The 26,971-nt window shown below is 48.8% G+C and overlaps 1 protein-coding gene across 4 annotated transcripts in view; it reads left to right on the top strand.

Moving 5' to 3' along the window:
- Positions 1-26,971, top strand: part of LOC129384665 (uncharacterized) — a 173,030-nt gene that overhangs the window by 17,626 nt on the left and 128,433 nt on the right. For all 4 annotated transcript variants that reach the window (XM_055070267.1, XM_055070265.2, XM_055070266.1 and 1 more), the window contains exon 3: positions 15,903-16,012. In XM_055070267.1, the coding sequence (XP_054926242.1) occupies positions 15,903-16,012 (110 nt within the window). The remainder of the gene's footprint in view (positions 1-15,902; positions 16,013-26,971) is intronic.

The following is a 26,971-nucleotide window of genomic DNA, read 5'->3' as shown; positions in this document are numbered from 1 at the left end:
TCAGCTGCTAACCCACCAGGCCTCTTATCACAATTCCAATGCAAGTGACTCAACTGGGAATCCCAAATTTTGCCCCAAAATTTCGTGCCGCCAAAGCGAGCGTTCACGTTCCCCTTTCAGTTCGACCAAACCTGACTGTCGTGCTGCACAAGAGTAAAGGTTTACGCAGAATTAAACCGAATCCTTTCAAACACCAATACGCAAACATAACATAAGCAGCCTAACTTCACGAACAGCCTGTTCTTACCCTATCGCAGTGGCGTACTTATCTCACGTACTGTTGCCAATGAACAGTCTGGCCAACTACACAGGTACGCAATCACAATCGCGCTAGCTTTGTGGTCCCTATCCGAACACGTGCTTGCATCATACAAAGTTTTCATCACGCTGACTCACATTTGTTCCTTTAGTCCACACAGGACACGTGACTTAAACGAACAATTAAACTCGCGGGACTTACACACTCCGCAGAACTCTTAAAATGATGCGTCTTCTACTAACTCTTTCCCGGCACGCTCACTAAAGAAGTCAGAATACGGCTGCCCTCAACACACACCAGTAACCCAGTCATAAATCTGCTTCCTTCCGTCCACACAGGACACGCGCTAATGGAACTAAGAACGCTTCTCAGTGCAAATCGTGCACTCACTGAAAACCTACGCGCTTAACCTTAGAAAATTCAAAAACACTTAAAAAGAAAGAAGGTTAAATAACCCGCACGCGCGTTACGATAGGCCTCTCAACGATAACCTTGACCTTCAGGTTACTCACGCATACACAAAAAAAGAAAGCCTATATACTTATTAATGAACACCTCGCGAGACTACAGGTTTACTTTAAACGCGTCTTTCAAATCTCGAGCTTCTCAAACAAAACATAAACAGAGCTCATACCTTACATATTGAAAGAAATCCTAGTCTCAAATCGCGAAAATCTGCAAATGTTCAAAAATAAAACAAAACAACACTACTACGGAAGCTCTCTTGGCCTCCCGTTCCCGATTGCTTACGACTGACTCATACTTTCAGCCGCACCCGAGGTGGTCGCGGTTTAAAAGCAACTCTGGCTACGGAGGAAAAACAAAAGGGCTGACTCACTATCAGCTCCCCCAAGACGTTACGGTCTCCTGCCAATTTGCGTCCTCGCGCCCCGCTTTCAACATGACCTCGACTGACCGCGTCGCTACTCCCCACCTGGTCTCGTCTTGCCACCTTGCGCTTCTTTGTACTGCACGCTGAGCTTCGAAGAGAACGACGGAACGACGAGGAATTTGACTGCCCCGTGCCCTTTGTCCGCGTCCGTGCAGAACAAGCTTCTCGGTCCCCCTTTGACCGGTGGCTCGAACGTTTTCGATGCGTCAACATCGTCAGTGACGACCGCACCTTTTTCCTCGCGCCCTGCCCTTTTGGGTTTCTCGCCATCTTTGGCGGCGCTACATTAGTTACCGCCTTTCGCTCTTTACCGCGCTTTTTACTTCGGCGCTTTCTCTTTGCACTCGCTTTCATGTCGCCTTCTCGTGCCTCGTGCTGGCCGGTACACATTTCGTCGGCCCGGATCGGTCTCTTACCCGCACAGTCTGAGTGATTTACATTTAAATCTACTCTCACTTTGCCTCGACTGGCGGACAGCTCAACCGACTCTGGAACAATGCAGCAGCCTTTACTCGAGCTAGACAACTCGAACTCTTGCGAACTGCCCTCTACTACATTGCCCAGCTCACGCTGTGCATCTGCCCACAGCCCGTCGGTATCGATCGCTGTCTCACGCGCACAGTCCGAATGATTAACAACTGAATCATCCCTATCTAGGCTATCTAGACTGGCGGAGAGCCGCACCGATTCCTGAACAATGCAGTTGTTCTCTCGTGAGCTACGGAGCTCGCCACCCCGAGAACTATTCTCAACTGCATCGTCCAGTTCGCACTTCACTTCTGTACGCAGATCTGACTCGACATGGGTGCTCGCGTCTGTCAAGTCCGCAGTATTCTGTACCTCGCTAACGACCTCGCTACCATGAGATGCGACGCACACGCGCGGTAACTGTGCCAATTTGTTCGCAGCTGGCCTAGTTGTCTCTACAGTCCTCTGTTGGCACAGCCCCTCGTCGCTCTCACTCTGGCCTTTACCGGCCTCTGCTGCCACTAAGGCTTCGTTAGCTGCTAGCACTTCGAGTTCACTTGTGAACGTGCTGCTACTCTCACAGGTACTACTACTTTCCTCGGCTTTTGAACAAAATCTGCTATTTACTTCCTGCCACTTTCGCTGCGTCCAGCCTGCAGATTTTTCAAGCCACTGCTGACTTTGCTCGATTAACTGCTCAAAACCTTCAATCTCTTTGTTCAGTGCATCAATGTACTGCCTCGTTACTGCTGTTAGGCCTTCTTCCTGCGAAACCCTTTTTAGTTTCTGCCTAGCTTTTTCCTGCTTTTGCCTAAATTCATCCTGTTCTTGCCTAATTGCTTCCTGTTCCCGTTTCTTACTTAGAATTCGTTTGCCCATTTGCTCTATGAATTTCAAATCATTCTCACTTTCGAGAATTGTCTTACGAATTTCTGATTCCTTCAAGTTCTCATCTACGTTTACCCCGATCTCCTCACACAACCACAACAGGTCAGCTCTCGTCAAACACATTAGGACCATGGTCGCTGCTTTAAGCTTTGGCTCTGCTGTCACACAATACTTGTTGCGATACCAACCCAAATCAAAATACAAGTAACAGATCCCAGCGAATCAAATTCAAAAACACAGAGAAATTGAAGCCTGGTAAATCTCACAGCCAAAACCAAACGCTTACCCACTGAAGCAGCACCATATCACCAGTCCTTCCCCGCCGTATCCAGTCAGTTGCAAGAGGTGGTCAATCTCAAGTCGCCTCCAACTTGATCAGGATGCCGGTCGGTCACCATGTGCCAACGTCCGTCAGCTGCCGTTGCTGTCTCCGAGTCGTAGGCCGATCTAGGAGCCGTAGGCCGATCCCACCGCTGCCACCAGTTGTAAGATTTGGCAGACGTGGCTGTAGAGATGAACTTGGGACGACAGGGCTAGGCGAGCAGAATTTAATTGCAGGATTCACATTTTGAACAGGACATACATTGGCAGACTAGCGCGACTCCCATATGGAGCCCGCAAGATTAACATACAGCAAACAGTTTACGAGCACACAGCTCACTAGTTCATTTCTATCATGACAAGGAGCACTCAGCTCCCGACAACGAGCACGACACGAGCACACTCTAGCAGCCGGCAAACGCTGCTTATAAGCTCTCCGCTTGACGTCATAGTTCGACGTCATCGTTCGGCGTGGACGGAGCAGGAATGGTCGGGAAGGTTCGTCCAATCATTGTAAACTTGCCGCCGCCCCGCAGTACGGCTCACACACACAAAGGCACACACGTTCGAGCCCATACACACAAAGGCTCCGGAGTCGACGACCGAGGGCTTCGTAGAACTGTGCTCCGTCTCGGGTGGCGCGGCGGAGTACCACATTTCTGAGCTGACCACGCGCCACGTGGCTGCCGGTCATCCGCAGTTCTCGGTACCGCCCAGCTTTCAGTGCCGACGTCAGAGGGCTTCGTAGAACTGCTTTGTCCCGGATGGCTCCGCCAAGTACCAATTTCCTGAGCTGATCGCGCGCCACGTGGCTGCCGGCTCTTCGCAGTTCTCCGAAGGGCGCCCCGTCTGGTGGGCTTGGAACACGTGCAGCGGGCTGAAAGCTGGCACGTTGCCACCCCGTACGGCCATTCTTAACAACACCTGTCAATATCGTTTGGGTTGAATGCGAAGGGATGAGCAGCGAGCCGAACGCTTATATCAACAAGGGACGGTGGCAGGGGGCCCTTTTTTCCCACTGTTGTTTATGATTTACATGTTTCTCTTTTAGTCCGCGTCTTCGTAGCGCTCTTTTCTTCAAGTATGAGTTGCATGGTGAGGAGTGAAAGGGTGCTATCGGGAATGTGTGATTGAATCTCTCGCACAAACAGGCGGGTACAGTAGTAGAGCAGCAGCTTCGAGGCTTCTTTAGTGTGGATGACATTGGGTTGCTAGTTAACAAGCAAAGTGACATACATCGTCTGGCTTATATTTGTTGTCAGGAAGACGAGAAGTTAGGTATGAAAGCTAGCGTTTGAAATATCAAGTATCATGGAATTGAATGAAAACGGGGAATAGACAGTGTCAATCCAGTTCCAAGAAATACCTCTGGTAAAAGAATATAAATACCTTGGTATATGGATAAACAAAGGCAATAGATATGTGGAAACAACGGAGAAAAACGATAACATCAAAGGGGAAGAGAAATGCGGCCATTGTGAAGCACAGAGCGCTATGGGGACACAGTAGGTACGAGGCGCTCCGGGGTATTTCGAAAGGTTTAATGGTTCCAGGACTTTCTTTCGGAAATGCGCTTGTTTCTTTGAAATCAGGGCTACAATCAGGACTCGATAGGAACCAAAGGTCAGTGGGTCGCATCGCAATGGGCGACCACGGGAAAACTATAGATATATACGAATGAAATTGTGCAGGGTGATATGGGCTTGACTAGTTTTGAAGTGACGGAAGCTCACAGTAAAATTGATTATGAAGAACGACTGAGCAATATGGAAGAAAGTAAATGCGTTGGGTTGAGGTATCTATACAGGAAAAACATTGATTCACAGTGGAGGAAAAGAACTAGGAAGCTTACACGCAAGTATGCGCCTTGTAGGGTGGGCACCACATCAACAAAGAACGTCAAGCGGAAAGTCGGAGAGGCTGAGATAATCTTGTGGGTGGCGGCAGCTATGAGGTAATATTGCTATGAGTAAATATTTAGGAGGGCAACAAATACAGGAAAGAAACAATTCTGAATAACTCAAAGGGAAGCTCATTACTTTTGAAGGCGAGATCAGGACGCGTTAGAACACGCAATTATAAAGCAAAATAAAACAAAGAAGAAGAAGCATGTGCTTGGTGCGCTAAAGCCTGGGGAACGATGAAGCATGTTTTATTAGAATGTGAAGTTATGTGTGAGCTATCTGTCAGAAGATGTCAGCTATCTTAGCTTGTTGAAGTTAATCAACAAGCGTAAAATAGCTGACATAAGAAAGTATGATATGGATAGAATTGAGCCTGCTCTCAGGAACGGAGGTAGCCTAAATGCAGTGAAGAAGAAACTAGGAAATAGCAAGAATCAGATGTATGCATTAAGGGACATAGCCGGCAATACCATTACTAATATGGATAACATAGTTCAAGTGGCTTAGGAGTTCTATACAGATTTATACACTACCAGTGGCACTCACGACGATAATGGAAGAGGGAATAGTCTAAAGGAATTTGACATCCCACAAGTAACGCCGGAAGAAATAAAGAAAGTCTTGGGAGCTATGAAAAGGGCGAATGCAGCTGGGGAGGATCAGGTAACAGCAGATTTGTTGAAGAATGGTGGGCAGATTGTTCTAGAAAAAATGGCCACCATGTATACGCAATGCCGCATGACCTCGAGCGTACCGGAGTCTTCGAAGAACGCCAACATAACATTAATCGATAAGAAAGGGTACGCCAAAAACTTGAAAAATATAGACGAATCAGCTTACTGTCCGTTGCCTTCAAAGTATCTACTAAGGTAACCGCAAATATAATGAGGAACACCTTAGACTTCTTTCCAACAAGGGACCAGGCAGGATTCCGTAAAGGCTACTGAACAATAAACCATATTCCCACTATCAATCAGGCGATAGAGAAATGTGCGGAATATCATCATCATCATCATCATCATCATCATCAGCCTAGTTACGCCCACTGCAGGGCAAAGGCCTCTCCCATACTTCTCCAACTGCCCCGGTCATGTACTAATTGTGGCCATGTTGTCCCTGCAAACGTCTTAATGTCATCTGCCCACCTAACTTTCTGCCGCCCCCTGCTACGCTTCCCTTCTCTTGGAATCCAGTCCGTAGCTCTTAGTGACCATCGGTTATCTTCCCTCCTCATTACATGTCCGGCCCATGCCCATTTCTTTTTCTTGATTTCAACTAAGATGTCGTTTACCCGCGTTTGTTGCCTCACCCAATCTGCTCTTTTCTTATCCCTTAACGTTACACCCATCATTCTTCTTTCCATAGCTCGTTGCGTCGTTCTCAATTTCAGCAGAACCCTTTTCGTAAGCCTCCAGGTTTCTGCCCCATATGTGAGTACTGGTAACACACAGCTGTTGTACACTTTCCTTTTGAGGGATAGTGGCAACCTACTGTTCATGATTTGAGAATGCCTGCCAAACGCACCCCAACCCATTCTTATTCTTCTGGTTATTTCAGTCTCATGATCCGGATCCGTGGTCACTACCTGCCCTAAGTAGATGTATTCCCTTACCACTTCCAGTGTTTCGCTACCTATCGTAAACTGCTGTTCTCTTCCGAGACTGTTAAACAGTACTTTAGTTTTCTGCAGATTAATTTTCAGACCCACCCTTCTGCTTTGTCTCTCCAGGTCAGTGAGCATGCATTGCAATTGGTCTCCTGAGTTACTAAGCAAGGCAATATCATCAGCGAATCGCAAGTTGCTAAGGTATTCTCCATCAACTTTTATCCCCAATTCTTCCCACTCCAGGCCTCTGAATACCTCCTGTAAACATGCTGTGAATAGCATTGGAGATATCGTATCTCCCTGTCTGACGCCTTTCCTTATAGGGATTTTGTTGCTTTCTTTGTGGAGGACTACGGTGGCTGTGGAGCCGCTATAGATATCTTCCAGTATTTTTACATATGGCTCATCTACACCCTGATTCCGTAATGCCTCCATGACTGCTGAGGTATCGACTGAATCAAACGCTTTCTCGTAATCAATGAAAGCTATATATAAGGGTTGGTTATATTCTGCACATTTCTCTATCACTTGATTGATAGTGTGAATATGGTCTATTGTTGAGTAGCCTTTACGGAATCCTGCCTGGTCCTTTGGTTGACAGAAGTCTAAGGTGTTCCTGATTCTATTTGCGATTACCTTAGTAAATACTTTGTAGGCAACGGACAGTAAGCTGATCGGTCTATAATTTTTCAAGTCTTTGGCGTCCCCTTTCTTATGGATTAGGATTATGTTAGCGTTCTTCCAAGATTCCGGTACGCTCGAGGTTATGAGGCATTGCGTATACAGGGTGGCCAGTTTCTCTAGAACAATCTGACCACCATCCTTCAACAAATCTGCTGTTACCTGATCCTCCCCCGCTGCCTTCCCCCTTTGCATAGCTCCTAAGGCTTTCTTTACTTCTTCTGGCGTTACCTGTGGGATTTCGAATTCCTCTAGGCTATTCTCTCTTCCACTATCGTCGTGGGTGCCACTGGTACTGTATAAATCTCTATAGAACTCCTCAGCCACTTGAACTATCTCGTCCATATTAGTAACGATATTGCCGGCTTTGTCTCTTAACGCACACATCTGATTCTTGCCAATTCCTAGTTTCTTCTTCACTGTTTTTAGGCTTCCTCCTTTCCTGAGAGCCTGTTCAATTCTATCCATATTATAGTTCCTGATGTCCGCTGTCTTACGCTTGTTGATTAACTTAGAAAGTTCTGCCAGTTCTATTCTAGCTGTAGGATTAGAGGCTTTCATACATTGGCGTTTCTTGATCAGATCTTTCGTCTCCTGCGATAGCTTACTGGTTTCCTGCCTAACGGCGTTACCACCGACTTCTATTGCGCACTCCTTGATGATGCCCATGAGATTGTCGTTCATTGCTTCAACACTAAGGTCCTCTTCCTGAGTTAAAGCCGAATACCTGTTCTGTAGTTTGATCCGGAATTCCTCTAGTTTCCCTGTTACCGCTAACTCATTGATTGGCTTCTTGTGTACCAGTTTCTTTCGTTCCCTCCTCAAGTCTAGGCTAATTCGAGTTCTTACCATCCTGTGGTCACTGCAGCGTACCTTGCCGAGCACGTCTACATCTTGAATGATGCCAGGGTTCGCGCAGAGTATGAAGTCGATTTCATTTCTAGTCTCACCATTCGGGCTCCTCCACGTCCACTTTCGGCTAACCCGCTTGCGGAAAAAGGTATTCATTATACGCATATTATTCTGTTCTGCAAACTCTACTAATAATTCTCCTCTGCTATTCCTAGAGCCTATGCCATATTCCCCCACTGACTTGTCTCCAGCCTGCTTCTTGCCTACCCTGGCATTGAAGTCGCCCATCAGTATAGTGTAGTTTGTTTTGACTTTACCCATCGCCGATTCTACGTCTTCATAAAAGCTTTCGACTTCCTGGTCATCATGACTAGATGTAGGAGCGTAGACCTGTACAACCTTCATTTTGCACCTCTTATTAAGTTTCACAACAAGACATGCCACCCTCTCGTTAATGCTATAGAATTCCTGTATGTTACCAGCTATTTCCTTATTAATCAGGAATCCGACTCCTAGTTCTCGTCTCTCCGCTAAGCCCCGGTAACACAGTACATGCCCGCTTTTTAGCACTGTATATGCTTCTTTTGTCCTCCTAACCTCACTGAGTCCTATTATATCCCATTTACTACCCTCTAATTCCTCCAATAACACTGCTAGACTCGCCTCACTAGATAGCGTTCTAACGTTAAACGTTGCCAGGTTCAGATTCCAATGGCGGCCTGTCCGGAGCCAGGTATTCTTAGCACCCTCTGCAGCGTCACAGATCTGACCGCCGCCGTGGTCAGTTGCTTCGCGGCTGCTGGGGACTGAGGGCCGGGGTTCGATTGTTGTATTCATATAGGAGGTTGTGGCCAAGTACTGCACCAGGGTGGCCAATCCTGCTCTGGTGAGAGAGTGCGTTACCGGTTCTGGTCACCGGGATCAGGCCGCACTCCAGGCCTGTTTGTGCAATTTTCTCAACACACGGTTTTTTTTTTTGTATTTTCCGGTGGAGAATAGCGCGGCACCGGGATTTGAATCACGGTCCTCTTGCACTGGAGACGGATACTCTACCGTCCCCGTAGGAGTTAAATTAAAAATTAATTTATGGGGTTTTACGTGACAAAACCACTTTCTGATTATGCACGCCGTAGTGGAGGACTCCGAAAATTTCGACCACCTGGGGTTCTTTAACGTGCACCTAATTCTAAGTACACGGGTGTTTTCGCATTTCGCCCCCATCGAAATGCGGCCGCCGTGGTCGGGGTCCGATCCCGCGACCTCGTGCTCAGCAGTCTAACACCATAACCACTGAGCAACCACGGCGGGTCCCGCAGGAGTTGTACGCCTCATTTAACCTACAGTGGTGCCCTACTTGGTCAGTCAAGGTGGACCAATCTGAGCTCGGTTATACCGCATGGATGGCACTCGGCTAGAGAACCTCGTATTTATGACCTGCACATGTGAGGCCTTACATATTTGAAGATATATATCTATTTTTTTTTTTTTTTAGGAGGGTTCCCGTACAGTGATAAAATAAAGGAAAAGACATTAAAAGAAAGAAAAAAAAGAAAGAAAAAGGGGCGGAAAAAAAAAAACGGAACATAACAGGTGATTTGAACTCGTGACCCTTCGATGTTGCCCGGAAAGATAGCTCAGTCGGTTGGTTCGTCAGGCCCCAGGCTACTTTCAAGCGCCACAGCTCCTCCTCTGAGCCTCACACTTACGTGGAAAGAGACTCATGTTGTCCGCGATAGTAGGAAAAATGGCTGCTCAAGGAGAAGAGCGAACTCGAGCGGCTTTAGAGGCTAGGAAAACTGCCTTAAAATATTTAGACTTGAGGGAAAGCTTCGTTAACAAACTATAACACGGCAATCAGCACTCGAATACGACGAGAGAAATTACTGAGACGTGGAAAATTCCCTTGAAAAAAATCTGGTTTGCTAGACAAATGCTCGTATGTATTGGACCTCTTAAAAGATGAGGGGTGAAATATGCGCTCACCGAGAGGGCATCTTCAGCGCGAGACATCCACAAGGCACCTTACAGAGATGTGGAGAGCTTCGCGGCCGGAACGAAGCATCCCTTCTCCGCCGGCCAAGAGGGGGAAACGTGCTTTCCGATCGCTCAAGGTTGCGCGGACAACGCATAGCTCTAGCGTCTAGGAAGAGCTTAACCAGGTGCGATGGCGGCACGCATAGCGTGGGAAGCTAGCCGCCAGAATAACTATACCAAGGACTGCTGCTGATGAGGGCGAAGTACCTTCGTGTAATTATAATAACCCTAATAGGACTACTTTCGAAAAAAAAAAGGAAACGGCCCAGAGGGCTATACTACGAGAGCTATGACTGATAGTTTTCTATATATATATATATATATATATATATATATATATATATATATATATATATATATATATATATATATATATATATATTCATCTCATCTATGGGATCGCATTCGCGCGCTGTTTCTTTGTCTCTGCGTGTAGTACAGTTAAGAGAGCCAGTTTAAGGGCGGAGAAGAAGAAAGAAGAGAAAAGCAAAAACTGCAGCGCCGTGGTTTTAAAGCGCACCCGTGGTAGAGAAACGGAATGCGATATAAGCGTGCGTAGCCATGATACGCACACGACAAACTGCCTTAAAATATTTAGACTTGAGGGAAAGCTTCGTTAGCAAACGATAGCACGGCAATCAGCACTCGAATATAATTATAACCCTAATACTAATTGTAAATATTCATCTCATCTATGGGATCTAATGCGCGCGCTGTTTCTTTGTCTCTGCGTGTAGTAGTTGAGAGAGCCAGTTTAAGGGCGGAGAAGAAGAAAGAAAAGAAAAGCAAAAACTGCAGCGCCGTGGTTTTAAAGCGCAGCCGTGGTAGAGAAACGGAATGCGATATAAGCGTGCGTAGCCACGATACGCACACGACAAACTGCCTTAAAATATTTAGACTTGAGGGAAAGCTTCGTTAGCAAACGATAGCACGGCAATCAGCACTCGAATATAATTTTAACCCTAATACTAATTGTAAATATTCATCTCATCTATGGGATCTAATGCGCGCGCTGTTTCTTTGTCTCTGCGTGTAGTAGTTGAGAGAGCCAGTTTAAGGGCAGAGTAGTTGGAAGGCATACTTTCTAGGAAAAATGGCCGCTCAAGGAGAAGAGCGAACTCGAGCGGCTTTAGAGGCTAGGAAAACTGCCTTAAAATATTTAGACTTGAGGGAAAGCTTCGTTAACAAACTATAACACGGCAATCAGCACTCGAATACGACGAGAGAAATTACTGAGACGTGGAAAATTCCCTTGAAAAAAATCTGGTTTGCTAGACAAATGCTCGTATGTATTGGACCTCTTAAAAGATGAGGGGTGAAATATGCGCTCACCGAGAGGGCATCTTCAGCGCGAGACATCCACAAGGCACCTTACAGAGATGTGGAGAGCTTCGCGGCCGGAACGAAGCATCCCTTCTCCGCCGGCCAAGAGGGGGAAACGTGCTTTCCGATCGCTCAAGGTTGCGCGGACAACGCATAGCTCTAGCGTCTAGGAAGAGCTTAACCAGGTGCGATGGCGGCACGCATAGCGTGGGAAGCTAGCCGCCAGAATAACTATACCAAGGACTGCTGCTGATGAGGGCGAAGTACCTTCGTGTAATTATAATAACCCTAATAGGACTACTTTCGAAAAAAAAAAAGGAAACGGCCCAGAGGGCTATACTACGAGAGCTATGACTGATAGTTTTCTATATATATATATATATATATATATATATATATATATATATATATATATATATAAATATATATATATATATATATATATTTAATATATTTATATTAATATATATATTTAATATATATAATATATATATTTTATATATATATATATATATAATATAACCAACCCTTATATATAGCTTTCATTGATTACGAAAAAGCGTTTGATTCAGCCGAAACCTCAGCAGTCATGCATGCGTTACGGAATCAGAGTGTTGACGAGCCGTATGTAAAAATACTCAAAGATATCTATAGCGGCTCCACAGTCGCCGTAGTTCTCCATAAAGAAAGCAACAAAATCTAAACAAAGAAAGGCGTCAGGCACGCAGATACGATTTCTCCAATGCTATTCACAGCGTGTTTGCAGGAGGTATTCAGAGACCTCAATTGGTAGGAATTGGGGATAAGAGTTAAAGGAGAACACCTTAGTAACTTGCGATTCGCTGATGATATTGCCTTGCTTTGTAACTCGGGGGACCATTGCAACGCATGCTCACCGACCTGGCCAGGCAAAGCAGAGAGGTGGGTCTAAAATTTAATCTGTAGGAAACTAAATTATTCTTTAACAGTCTCGGAAGAGAACAGCAGTTTACGATAAGTAGCGAGGCACTGGAAGTGGTAAAGGAATACATCTACTTAGGGCAGATAGTGACCGTGGATCCGGATCATCAGACTGAAATACTCAGAAGAGTAATAATGGGCTGGGGGGCGTTTGGCAGGCCTTCTCAGATCTAGCACAGCAAGTTTCGATTATCCCTAAAGATAAGAGTGTATAACAGCTGTGTCTTACCTGTACTCACCTACGGGGTGGAAACCTGGAGCCGTACGAAAAGGGTTCTACATAATTTGAAGACGACACAACGATCTATGGAAAGAAGAAATTTGGGTGTAACGTTAAGGGGATAAGAACAGAGCATATTAGGTGAGGGGACAAGCGCGCGTTAATGACATCTTAGTTGAAATCATGAAAAAGAAATGGACATGCGCAGGGCATGTAATGAGGAGGGAAGATAACCAATGGTCATTAAGGGTTACGGACTGGCATCCAAGAGAAGGAAGCATAGCAGCTGGCGGCAATACGTTAGGTTGGCGGATGAGATTAAGAAGTTTGCCGGGACACCATGGCCACAATTTGCTCATGATAGTGGTAGCTGGAGAAGTATAGGAGAGGCCTTTGCCCTGCAGTAGGCGTAGTCAGGCTGATGCTGATGATGATGATGTCGGTGTACTCCCTGATGGCTTTGGGTTCAGCGAGAGCAGGGGGAAAGTGGACATGTCCGCACAACGTTGCCAGTAAGGGTTCAGAAAGTTTGTTGATGGGAGTTCTTCGCGTTTTTTTATCTTAATTCTTTTCTTTTTTAACACAGGTAAGATTAGGCAATACAGTAGCAAGGACTTGGTGGCACGACCCACCACCCCTATCCGAAGGGACGCTCATAGCATCCATCCATCCATCCTCCATCCATCCATTGTTTTTCATAATGTCGATTTCAAAGTAAGCTGTGTAACAAATTTCGTTAAATACGACTTACGGTCAAGGCGCAGGCAGAATATTTTCCGATTGTAAATCAAATATACGAGAAAAGGCAATTCTCTTAGAGGAAACTCATAGACAAAGCACTTTTCAAGTCTGTCTGAGTGGCCGAGGTCCCTGTGGCCGCAGCCAACAGCTTCGCTGTAAAAACGCCGTCCTTTCCGCTAGCGTCAAGTGATGAATGACCTAGTGAGTGGCTCGTGTGCATGGCGTCCGTAATTTCAGAGGTCACGCTGCTACGTACCGTAGATACCGCGGCTGCCGCAGGGTCTCGCTACCAGCCCCCTCCCCTTGTGAGGCGCTAGGGCTACCGCGGGCTAGGAATTTTGATTTGATAAATTGAGGATTTGTAGGCGCGGATACGATATTTAGCTCGAGCATGCACCTCCAGGTGAATGCATCGTCTGCATAGGCACTACATAAAGGTTATTAACGAAACGAACCATACAGTTAGAAAATCTGCGACTTTCATTTCGAGGTATGCTCAAGAAGAGGATCTATGCAGTTTTCTTTTACACCGAGCAGGTGCACCATTTCGTCAATCAACATTGATCGCTATAATAAGATCATTTGCTAAAGTCTATAGTCGGCGAACCAAACCTTCACTAATCTACCTAGAAATTTAAAGTTGCCAGGTACGAAACGACGCGGCCACACTATGCAAGCGACGTTCATTTTTATAGATAGATTTGCTTTCACAAGAATACTCAACAATCATGACTGGATGCATGCGTACAAGGGTTGGGCGAACGCGACAAAGTAGCTCATTGACTCTCGTTAGCTGAATCTCGCGAAATCTCACGAATGTACGACTGTCACCGAAAGGGTCACTCGAAGGTACTACCCCAGCAAGCAGTAGCAGAAACCGCTCTAAATCTGCGAAAAAGAGAGAGGTTGGCAAGGCTGACGCGTGAGGCCGCGTAACGATTAGGAGGTAATAGCAGCATACCTGATCACCGAATGATCCTGAGCTTGGGCGCAAAGATGTTCCAAGGTAAATATACCTGGTAGCGAAGCTTCCATAGGAGCCCATACGTTCAAAACATGGCGGTCCATCGGCGGTCCATGGGGCTTAGCGCCATCTGTATGTGGTGGGAACACTTCCGGCAGAAGAAAAAATAATGTGACGCCATTTCCGTTAAAAGCAGAAGTGACGTCATATTGTTTTCGAAGGCGCGAAATTTGTTTTGTTGTTCTTCCTTTGGAGCTATATATTCAAAGGCCCCGCCATTCGATTTGATGGGCGTTTCGAGCTTTCAGCGTGGAAAGCGATGTAGGAAAAGGCCAGCCGTACGGTTGTCGAAATCGCATCCCTGCAGAGAACATACTTTCTTTGGAGGCCGACGAAAGCTTTAGGTGTAGATTGGTGATCCTATTGTTGGATGCCAAGCCCGTCGGCCAGCGCAGTCGCACGAAAACAACTACACAATTATCTGGCGGTCATAACTCACTACTTTTGACTGAACAGATTAAAAAGCAATGAAGCTACCCGCGTCACCAAATTCAGACAAACTTCGACAAGCAAGAAAGCACAAACTGTGAGGGGGGATTATTTCAACAGGTGAAACGAGTGCGCCTTTCTGCCAATTTCAAGACGTGCATTGCATTGCGAGTGATAGTGGCGTCAACGCCCCCTGTAGCGATAGGCGCTGAAAAGAAATGCATTTATTAATAATAATAAAATAAAACTTGTATTTTCCTAACTCGTCACGAATATATAAAATTGACTAGGAATTTTATTTTCGTAGAATGAATCTAACTGTGTCTCGTTTCAATTAAAAAACGCGTTTTTCTTTCTGAATGTTTGTTCCCTCCAAACATAGTCGCGCTTCAGTCGCTGCTCCCATAACCCCCCCATGCTGATGTCGGTGACAATCTGTACTGAACCGCTTTTCGCCTGAAGATTCGCGACCTATTTGAATCGACCTTGGATGTTCGGTGTTCTACACCCACGTGACTACCTACTTAAGTGATAACGTCACGACACCTGCCACCTAGAAATCTGAACAAAAACTAGTTCGTTGAACGTCCTCATAGATTATTTTGCATCTTCTACTGATTGCAAGCATATTTTCTAGGGTATCAATGTCGAAGACGTTCATCGAAAGCAAAAATAATAATAACTAAGAAGTGTCCTGCTATTACTGCTTTAAAATCCTTCAGCGCTACGCCAGATAGGTTGTTTAAGGTACCCATATTTCTTCAGTGTATCCGATATGCGAGGCCTAATAGCATAGTTGTGAGAAGAAATTGATAAGCATTCTGTTCAGCAGGCCTAACATTTTCTTGCTTGAGTGAACATATTGCTCTACAAACAGTATATTGTGGGGAGCATCGACTGTGCAAGCACGGCTAATTTTTCCGTCCTATCGGTTTGTCGCATGGCACCGTGACGCTCTCGTCTCGCGCTCCTTGAGTGCAAGTATCTTTTGCCTGGCAGAAACAAAACTGGTTTGTTTTCTGTCGACGGTGAAACTACGGTTGAAATTGCAGCTTTTTTCTCACTGTGCTCATCGCGAAGTGCGCATATAGGATTTTTGGATATATATGGATGGTTCCATAACAGATGGAGCGTATTTTTGGCGCTTTCCGCTACGACTTCTAAAACATGCGCGTGTAGAGCGATCGTACTGCAGCAATTGCTTTTACACAAGCGTTACAATTTATCAAATTTCTCGTAATATCCAGCTCTTCATAGCAAACCAAACAGTTTGTTGTAACTTCGTTCGACTGCATTTCAGGGAGACGGGGTGCCAACGACCAACGGCTATACGTTTACTCTGGTAAGCCATCCTGTTGACGGCAACCCGGAAGTCGCAGTGGTTCTGCATATTGCCCCAGAGTGGAAAACGTACGTGAATAATTATTTCATTAATGCGATAACTAAAATATCAACCCAAAGCGTTATTGCAAAGCTATCTGTCAAGACACATCCTTATTTACAGGTCTAGAATTTAACAATTTTGACAGGAAACACAACTTCGTGGAATAAGAATATAAATGTTAACATTAAAAGTTTTCAGAGCATCCTCGCTCCGAAAGAAACAAGCCAATTAAATACACTTGCTGCCAATGGTCAACTTGTTTTCCCTTTTTTTTTCCGTAGCCGTCATCCACCATTGAGATTTAGCAGATGTGGAGTTGTACTGTTGAGCACGAGGTTGTGGGATCAAATACCAGCCGCGGTGTCTGCACTTCGATGAAGGCAACATGAAAAAAAAAGTATACCCATTTAGCTTCTGTTGGGTGCGAGCTAAGGGAAACCAGCTGTTCAAAATTAATCCGGAGTTCTCCAATACGGCGCGCGCCATGATCAGTTCGTACTTCTGGCACGTCAAACCCGAGAATTGATTTTTTTAAGTGTCTTCGGTGTTCATGCATTATGGCAGTAAAGGTGTTCGTATATTAATTAGACAGAAATAGTCGCATTTTCACTCGAAAGGTGAAGCATCGATTGCGATAGCAAACTAGTAGGCAGCTATACGAAGTAAGGAAAGCACCTTTAGCGGGCGTACATATTTGGAAACATTCACTTACTAACCGAATTAACAAGCACCCTGTGAGCGCGTAAAAGCAAATATGAACAGATCACACTCAATGGGCGCGGACACTCGCTGTCAAAACGCTGGTGTGAGCAAGCGCGGAAGCAGCAGCGAGCGAAGTGACCTTCGTGCGGTCTATCGCGTCAACGCAAGAACGGTGAGAGCACAGCGCGCACAGAGGTATGAGCCGTCTGTAGATCCCCTTCGAAACACGGCGCGCGCAGTTGCGCGCACTTTTGGCCAAGTCGAAGCCACGCCCTCCCTCTCCCGCTGCCTCCCCGTTTTCCTCCATATATCGCGCGCGAGAGTGAGCCGCGATGAGTTCCACTCACGTCTGGTCGCGAAATACGCAGTGGATACCAGATCATAACTCTGCACCCTCTCTCCCTCCCTCCCTCCCTTTCCCTCTCCCATCCTCCTACGGCCTCTAGTGCGACGGAAGAGAGCGCGTTTCCTCTCTGCTTTCTTCGTCACACGCGCGATTGAGCCGCTACCGTCCGCTTCCCTCGCGTGCTTTCACTCGCACATATACATACAACGCGCGGCGACGGTGTTATCGCCCTTGGACTTCCTACAGAACATCACGGCAACTGCGACGACAAAAATGCGCGTGGAGTTTCGATATAATTGTCTTCACATTAAAAGGCAGAATGCTATTTCGGCATATTGCGAGGTACACTGCAACATAATTCACATGGTTACAAGTGAATAATTGTGTAAATAGTCCCATATCTCACTCCCTTATACACTTTTTGGATGTAAGGATGCTATTTGTAGACAGATTTATGACGTTATTCGTTTTGAGCGGTTGGTTGTGGTCTTGCTGCTCAACGGGTCGATCAGGTTCTGAACGCTTACGATGGCAACGGCCAAAGGCTCATTGAAGACCTCCAGGCGATCTACCTCAAGATGGAGAGAGGGCGGCTTCCGATACCGCAGGAGTACGGGGGACCGGGAAATCCGGCATTCGATGAACCGTTCACCATCACGGAGTTATTAACAGCCATAGACGAAAGTAATAAGACGAGCGCACCCGGAACGGACGCCATTACATTCAAGCTGCTCAACAACATGAGTGATGCGGCGGCACGCGGGCTCCAGGGTCACATCAACAGAACCTGGAAAAGCTCGAAGTTGTCCGCAGAATGGAAAGAGGCCGAGGTACGGTTCATACCGAAACCCGGCAAACCTCTGACGATCGAGAACATGCGCCCAATCTCGCTCACGTCCTGTGCGGGCAAGATCATGGAACGCATGGTTCTCAGAAGACTTCAAGCGCACCTGGACGAGACGAGCCAGATGCCGGTGACCATGTATGGATTCCGCCAGCACCTGATCACCCAAGACGTCCTGATCATATTACACTAACTAGTGATTAAAAGAGCAACGGGACATGCGCCCCGGGGTATACTGGCTTTGGACCTCAAGGGGGCCTTCGACAACGTGTTCCACGCCAGCGTGCTCGAGAACCTGCACAAGACGGGGTGGGGCCACAAGACCTACGGCTATATTAATGATTCCCTAACCAATAGAACGGCAACTATCCGGATAGGAAAGAAACGGTCAGAGCCTGTGGAGCTCGGAGACAGAGGTACCTCACAGGGGTCGGTCCTGTCGTCTCTGCTTTTGAACCTGGCCCTCCTGTCCCTGCCCGAACTACTCAATCAGATCGAAGGCGTGGACCACGCGTTATATGCCGACGATATAACCGTGTGAAAGAACCGCGCGGGCTCCGCTGCCTCGGCAGAGGACGCCCTTCAGAGAGCGGCAACGACCGCCCACGAGTATGCCACGACCTGTGGCCTGAGCTGTGCTCTACAGAAATCGGAGCTGCTCATGGTACAGCCCGGAAGACCAAAGAAAGACCCGCCACCGAACAGAATTATCCCCATCGACGGCACAGAGATCAAGCCAACGCAGCAGATTCGGATAGTGGGCAAGCTGTTGCGCAGCAACGGCAAGGCGCACGCAGCCGTTGACATCAGAGTAGGTCCTGAGCATGATCCGGAGAGTCACCAACCGGAACAGAGGGATCAAAGAAGAAGACGCACTGCGCCTGGTGCAGGCATTCGTCATGTCACGCGTAACGTATTCCGCCCCGTCCCTCCAGCTTACGAAGGTGAACCGCGAGACGCTTAACACGACGATAAGGAAAGCAGTCAAACTCGCCATGGGCCTCCCAGTCTACTCGGCAACGCAGAAGCTGCTGGAAATGGGTGCCCACAACACGATAGAAGAACTGGTGGGAGCACACCTGTCCCACCAGAGACTGAGCCGCACAGAGCACGGTCGGGCCGTCCTACGCAAGATAGGATGGCAAATTGAACAGCAACCGACAACGGAGCCGCTCCCCAAAACGTGGAGTGATATTATTAAGACCACGCCCCTCCCCCGGAACATGCAGCCGAGAAGGAAGGACGAGAGACGCTCTGCGCGGGCCAAGGCACTGGCTCGACAGCTGGCAGTGGACCCCGAGGTTCTCTGCGCGGACGCCTCGCTTCTCAAGCACGGCGCCAGAGCAACGGCGGTCCTCACCACCATCGATAAACTGGTCACAGGCGCGTCGATACAATCGACGAATACAGCCGAAGCAGAACAAGTGGTCGTGGCCCTCGCACTCGCACAACCGGGAGTACCGTAGCCACAGACTCGAAGACCGCCTACGCAAGTTACCGCAAGGGGAACATCTCTCCCGCGGCACTAGCGACCCTCACCAAATGCAAATCACCGGGACGGGACGTTGAACTCGTTTGGGTCCCGGCTCACTCGCAAGTGGAAGGGTGGAAGGCAACGCACTCGCCGACCACTATGCCCGAGAACTGTCAATCCGGGCCAAGGACGATCCAGAGCTACCGCACCCCGTGACAAGTTACAAAGAAATCACCGAAATGTACAGAAGCGGCAGATGTAGGCTTCCCCGTTCGCATCCGCAACTCAGCTGAATGCAGCAAACGATCGTGCGACGCACGCAAGCGCGGTCGCTAGCGCATCCCGTGCTCTTGCACAAGATGTTCCCAGCAGAGCATGACACTTCATGACCGTTTTGCAGACGATCAAACGGCACTCTAGCACACATCCTTGCAGAGTGCACTAAGCTCAAGAACACCCCACCATCCCTACCCCCCACCCTCCGCAGCCCCAACCCTCCCGAGCGATGGGAGACCTTGTTGTCCAGCCCCGACCTACCGACCCAGCTCGCGCTGGCGGCTAGGGGCCAGGAACTGCTGGATACATATGGGACCTGAGAACAAGGTTCCACCCCTTCTGGTGCTAGCGCGCACCAACCTTTACTAAGGGCTCAGTAAAAGTTGATTCTCTCTCTCTCTCTCTCTCTCTCTCTCTCTCTCTCGTTTTAAGCGTGCAAGTTATTTCGCAGTGCAGTGAGGTGATAGCACTGCGACGTTTTCTCTTCAGCCGAAGAATTGCTCACTTCAAATATTCGCATCAGATCTCATATATAACATAGAAGTTATCTCACGGTATAAGAATATTAATTAACGCACGACCATGCTTCTATTTACCAACTTTATTGAAGATGTAATACGCCTTCATCCACTGTCATGTTACGTGCTCTATCACGTAAGCGGCAACCATCTATCCCTTTCACATACTGTAACTCCAACGCCTCCAAAACCAGGGCATTCGTATCCGAACATTCGCCCTCAGTTCACTAGTGCATCTTCGTTACTTTAACAACGTAGTTTATTATCAATCTGCAATTTCTTCAAATATACATAGGTAATGCTAGTTTTTATGCTTATAAATGACATCATAGGAACTAGTGTGTAGCGAAAATCACATTTGTTCAACTCTAACCCGACTAAGTTTGTCCCGAAGAATAATTTTTAACTATCATATGTCCGCACTTACTATGGCAAACATGCTGCTACTTTTGCGGCTGTTTTGTTTTCGAATACCATGCCGAAGTACCAAGCAATTGTTATCATTGGGAGCATTGCAGAAATAACTTGTTTGATTTGTTCTTCACCCCTAAACGTTGTGTAATTAATCTGCACTGCGATAATGTTGTCCCTTCTTTCTTCTTCGCTTCTGCGTGCCTTTGCATTATTAACTGCGTTTGTATATTTATGCTGCATGTTAGTCATGCATATTTGCAGTGCTTCATTGTTAAAACTAAATACTTATTCCTATTTTGTTGCCATTTTTTATATTTATCTCGGCTTAAGTTATAAGAGGAGGTCCCAATTGAGTCATGTCCTATGGAACCTTACTCAATATTGTCACGTGGTGGTGACGTAGAAGAACACAGTAGCAATACTGTGAACGAGAAAACTAACTTTTATTGGGCGAACTTGTGCCCACAAAACAGGCTACACTTATAGCACAACGAAAGCGGCGAACACAGTCGGCGATCGTCGGAAATCTGATCAGCGGGTCAAGCGCGTCGGCTTTTATAGAGCAGTCATCGAATGTTCCAGACTAATCGTTGGGACCCGCGTGCCTTCCACATAGTTCTACATCATTCGCGTCAGGCGATGAAATCAGATAACACAAGGTTCGTCGACAACAGACCGCGGATAGAAGCATCGATAACTTTCTAGAAACTTCGGATACATGCAGGTGCGTCCCGCGCCGTGTGATAGCATTTGTTAGGCGGCGAAGCGTGGTCGCCCGATAAAGATAAGTACACGTGTCAATACCCCCCTCTTAAAAAAAGCATCGACCCGATGCTGCAAACAAACGAAAGTAATACACAAAAGCACTCGTAGCAAAGAAAACAACAAAAATAACGAAGTTCGTCAGCGTCCGTAAAAGGGTTTAAGGCGCACCACGTGGACCACTTCAGATCGTGCGCGGCGCCGCTGTGAATGCGAAATGCCGTCTGGCACGACCTCATAGTCCAGAGCGCCAATACGTCGGATGACCTTGTAGGGTCCGAAATAGCGTCGCAGTAGCTTCTCACTGAGTCCTCGTCGGCGTATCGGGGTCCATATCCAAACACGGTCGCCGGGCTGGTACTCGACGAAGCGTCGTCGGAGGTTGTAGTGTCGGCTGTCGGTCCTCTGTTGGTTCTTGATCCGGAGGCGGGCGAGCTGTCGGGCTTCTTCGGCGCGCTGGAGATAGCTAGCGACGTCAACATTCTCTTCGTCAATTACGTGCGGCAGCATGGCGTCAAGCGTCGTCGTCGGGTTCCTGCCGTAGACCAGCTTGAACGGCGTGATCTGTGTTGTTTCTTGCACCGCCGTGTTGTAAGCGAAGGTTACATACGGCAGGACCGCGTCCCACGTCTTGTGCTCAACGTCGACGTACATCGCTAGCATGTCGGCGAGGGTCTTATTCAGGCGCTCCGTGAGACCATTAGTTTGCGGATGGTAGGCAGTTGTCCTCCTGTGGCTTGTCTGGCTATATTGCAGAATGGCTTGGGTGAGCTCTGCTGTAAAAGCCGTTCCTCTGTCGGTGATGAGGACTTCTGGGGCGCCATGTCGCAGCAGGATGTTCTCGACGAAAAATTTCGCCACCTCGGCTGCGCTGCCTTTCGGTAGAGCTTTTGTTTCAGCGAAGCGGGTGAGATAGTCCGTTGCCACGACGATCCACTTATTCCCGGATGTTGACGTCGGAAACGGCCCCAACAAATCCATCCCAATCTGCTCGAATGGTCGACGAGGAGGTTCGATCGGCTGTAGTAACCCTGCTGGCCTTGTCGGTGGTGTCTTGCGTCGTTGACAGTCTCGGCATGTCTTGACGTAACGGGCGACGTCGGCGGTAAGACGCGGCCAGTAATACCTTTCATGTATCCTCGACAGCGTCCGGGAGAATCCGAGGTGCCCAGCAGTGGGATCGTCGTGTAAGGCGTGCAGTACTTCTGGACGCAGCGCCGACGGAACAACAAGAAGGTAGTTGGCGCGGACTGGTGAAAAGTTTTTCTTCACGAGTAGGTTGTTTTGAAGCGTGAACGAAGATAATCCACGCTTAAATGCCCTAGGGACAACGTCGGTGTGCCCTTCCAAATACTCGACAAGGGCTTTTAGCTCCGGGTCCCCTCGTTGTTGATCAGCGAAGTCTTCCGCGCTTATTATTCCAAGGAAGGCGTCGTCATCCTCGTTATCTTGCGGCGGCGGGTCAATGGGGGCGCGTGATAGGCAATCGGCATCTGAGTGTTTTCGACCGGACTTGTATGTTACAGTGATGTCGTATTCTTGTAGTCTGAGGCTCCACCGTGCCAGCCGTCCTGAAGGGTCCTTTAAGTTAGCTAGCCAACACAACGCGTGATGGTCGCTGACCACTCTGAATGGCCTGCCATATAGGTAGGGGCGAAATTTCGCTGTAGCCCAAACGATGGCGAGGCATTCCTTTTCCGTTGTGGAATAATTGCCTTCCGCTTTTGACAACGACCGGCTAGCGTAAGCTATCACGTGTTCATGTCCATCTTTTCGCTGGACTAGGACGGCACCGAGGCCTAGGCTACTGGCGTCAGTGTGGATTTCGGTATCGGCGAGCTCGTCGAAGTGCGCAAGTACGGGCGGCGACTGCATGCGTCGTTTGAGTTCTTCAAATGCGTCGGCCTGCTGCGTTTCCCACTTGAACTCGATGTCACATTTAGTTAGCTGTGTCAGCGGCTCAGCGATGCGTGAAAAGTTCTTGACAAATCGCCTGTAGTAGGCACACATGCCAAGAAATCTACGCACTGCCTTCTTGTCGGTGGGCTGCGGAAACTTTGCGATGGCAGCTGTCTTCTGCGGGTCGGGGCGGACTCCAGACTTGCTGATGACGTGGCCTAGGAAGAGAAGCTCATCGTAGGCGAAGCGGCACTTTTCTGGCTTCAGAGTGAGCCCTGATGACTTGATGGCCTCGAGTACTGTTGCGAGCCGCCTAAGGTGATCGTCGAAATTTTCGGCGAAGACAACGACGTCATCCAAGTAAACGAGACAGGTGTGCCACTTCAATCCTGCTAAAACCGTGTCCATCACGCGCTGGAACGTTGCAGGCGCCGAGCACAGTCCAAATGGCATAACCTTGAACTCGTAGAGGCCGTCTGGGGTGATGAAGGCGGTCTTTTCGCGATCTCTTTCGTCGACTTCAATTTGCCAATAGCCAGACTTGAGGTCCATCGACGAGAAGTATTTAGCGTTGCAGAGCCGATCTAATGCGTCGTCTATCCGTGGGAGGGGGTATACATCCTTCTTCGTGATCTTGTTCAGTCGACGATAATCGACACAGAAACGTAGGGTTCCGTCCTTTTTCTTTACCAGGACAACAGGGGATGCCCACGGGCTTTTCGACGGCTGGATGATGTCGTCGCGCAGCATTTCGTCGACTTGTTCTCTTATAGCTTCACGTTCCCGCGTCGAAACTCGGTAAGGGCTCTGGCGTAGTGGTCGAGCGCATTCTTCGGTTATTATGCGATGCTTTGCGACTGGTGTTTGTCGAATCCTCGATGACGTCGAAAAGCAGCCTTTGTATCGTCGAAGCAGACTTCTGAGCTGTTGCTGCTTAATCATGGGGAGACTTGGACTTATGTCGAAGTCTGGCTCGGGAACTACGGTTGTCGGGGTAGATGCGATAGAATCCGAGAGGACAAAGGCATCGCTGGTTTCCACAATTTCCTCAATGTATGCGATCGTCGTGCCCTTGTTGATGTGCTTGAACTCCTTGCTGAAGTTTGTCAGCAACACCTTCGCGTTTCCTCCGTGCAGTCGAGCGATCCCTCTTGCGACGCAAATTTCACGGTCGAGCAGTAGACGTTGGTCGCCTTCGATGACGCCTTCTACGTCAGCGGGTGTTTCGGTGCCGACCAAAATAATAATGCTGGAGCGAGGCGGGATGCTCACTTGATCTTCAAGCACACTCAAGGCGTGGTGACTACGAGGGCTCTCCGGCGGTATTGCTCTATCTTCCGACAGCGTTATTGACTGTGACTTCAGGTCGATGATTGCGCCGTGTTGGTTCAGGAAGTCCATACCGAGAATGACGTCTCGTGAACACTGTTGGAGGATAACGAAAGTGGCAGGGTAAGTCCGGTCGTGAATGGTTATTCTTGCCGTGCAGATTCCAGTCGGCGTGATGAGGTGTCCTCCTGCGGTGCGAATTTGAGGGCCCTCCCATGCAGTCTTAACCTTCTTCAACTGGGCGGCGATGTGTCCACTCATTACGGAGTAATCGGCCCCTGTGTCGACTAAGGCAGTGACTGCGTGGCCGTCGAGAAGCACGTCGAGGTCGGTGGTTCTTTGTCTGGCGTTGCAGTTGGGTCTTGGCGTCGGATCACGGCTGCGTCGTGTTAATCTGAAGCTGGAACGTCGCGTCGTCAAGTCGTCTTTCGTCGGTGTAGTCTTGGCTTCCCGACTTCTTCGGGACGGCGGCGTGTCGTCATTAAGTCGTCGAGATAGTTTCTTCGTCGTCTTCGTCGGCGGCGGAGGATCTTCGTCAGTTCGACGAACAGCAACCGCACCTCCATCGGTTGCTGCTTTTAGTTTTCCGGATATGGGCTGACGGACCGGCCCCGGGCTGGGCCAGTGTATGGTCGGCGCTGCGGCGACAGGTAGCGGCCTGGTGACGGCGAACGGGAAGCTCGTCGAGGGCTCCACTGAGTGGCGGCGAGGTAGTCGGCGATATCGCGAGGTCGTTCGCCAATCTGTGGCCGCGGCGCGTTAACGGCGAAACCTCGCAGTCCCATCTCCCGGTATGGGCATCGGCGGTAGATGTGCCCCGCTTCTCCGCAGTGGTAGCAGAGCGGGCGGTGGTCAGGAGCGCGCCAAATGTCCGTCTTCCTCGCGTAGGTGCGCTGGGCGACGGGTGGTCGTGCTGGCGCTGGCGGCGGCGGACGACGGAACTGCGGCGTGACAGGGCCCTGGCGCGGTCGCGGAGGGGGACCTTGACGGCGTGCGACGGCGGCGTAGGTCATCGCTTGCGGCTCAGGCTGGGGCGATACAGGGGCTACTCCAAGTTGTTGTTGGAGCTCTTCACGCACGGCGTCGGCAATCGAAGCCACTTGAGGCTGTGATGGTGGGAACAGCTTTTGTAGCTCCTCCCGCACGACCGCTCGGATAGCCTCGCGCAGGTCGTCGGTGGCCAGTGATTGAACTCCGGCGTAGTTCGTCGGGTTTGTGCGGCGGTCGAATTGCCGGTTTCGGATCTCGAGTGTCTTCTCGATGCTGGTGGCCTCGCGAAGAAACTCGTCCACGGTCTTCGGTGGGCTTCGTACCATTCCGGCAAAGAGTTCCTCCTTCACACCACGCATCAGCAGGCGGACTTTCTTCTCCTCGGGCATTTCAGGGTCGGCGTGGCGGAAGAGACGGCTCATTTCTTCCGTGTAGATCGCGGTCGTCTCATTAGGCAGCTGCACCCGGGTTTCTAATAGCGCTTGGGCTCGTTCTCGGCGTACGACGCTTGCGAACGTCTGCAGGAAGCCGCTTCGGAAAAGTTCCCAGGTCGTTAAGGTGGCTTCTCGGTTCTCGAACCACGTCCTGGCCGCGTCTTCCAAAGCGAAGAAGACATATCGCAGTTTGTCGTCGCTGTTCCAGTTGTTAAAGGTAGCGACTCTCTCGTACGTCTCGAGCCAGCTTTCCGGGTCCTCGAAAGTTGAACCGCGGAACGTCGGAGGCTCCCTGGGCTGCTGCAGCACGACGGGTGACGCTGGGGCTGCCATTGGGGTGGACGTGGTGGCCATCTTCCTAGTCGTCTCAGGCAAAAGTCCGTGCTCCGGGGGCAGTCCTTGCAGCCTGCGGCTACCTCGCTGGTTCTTGGCGACGTTGGTGTCTTCCGAGTGAGGGCTTGGGTCACGGCTTTGTGGGGGCGTCCGGTACATGAACGCAAAGCACCTCCACCAGATGTCACGTGGTGGTGACGTAGAAGAACACAGTAGCAATACTGTGAACGAGAAAACTAACTTTTATTGGGCGAACTTGTGCCCACAAAACAGGCTACACTTATAGCACAACGAAAGCGGCGAACACAGTCGGCGATCGTCGGAAATCTGATCAGCGGGTCAAGCGCGTCGGCTTTTATAGAGCAGTCATCGAATGTTCCAGACTAATCGTTGGGACCCGCGTGCCTTCCACATAGTTCTACATCATTCGCGTCAGGCGATGAAATCAGATAACACAAGGTTCGTCGACAACAGACCGTGGATAGAAGCATCGATAACTTTCTAGAAACTTCGGATACATGCAGGTGCGTCCCGCGCCGTGTGATAGCATTTGTTAGGCGGCGAAGCGTGGTCGCCCGATAAAGATAAGTACACGTGTCAATATGTACCTAAATGCGGGTTTTTGTTTAGGAATAAAAGTTTCTCTCTCAGACGAAAGAGAGAG

The sequence above is a fragment of the Dermacentor andersoni genome, chromosome 5, assembly GCF_023375885.2.
Source record: "Dermacentor andersoni chromosome 5, qqDerAnde1_hic_scaffold, whole genome shotgun sequence".
In the NCBI taxonomy this organism is placed as follows: domain Eukaryota; kingdom Metazoa; phylum Arthropoda; class Arachnida; order Ixodida; family Ixodidae; genus Dermacentor; species Dermacentor andersoni.
Note: the sequence above shows the minus strand (reverse complement) of the source record. Positions and strands in the feature narration are given on the sequence as shown.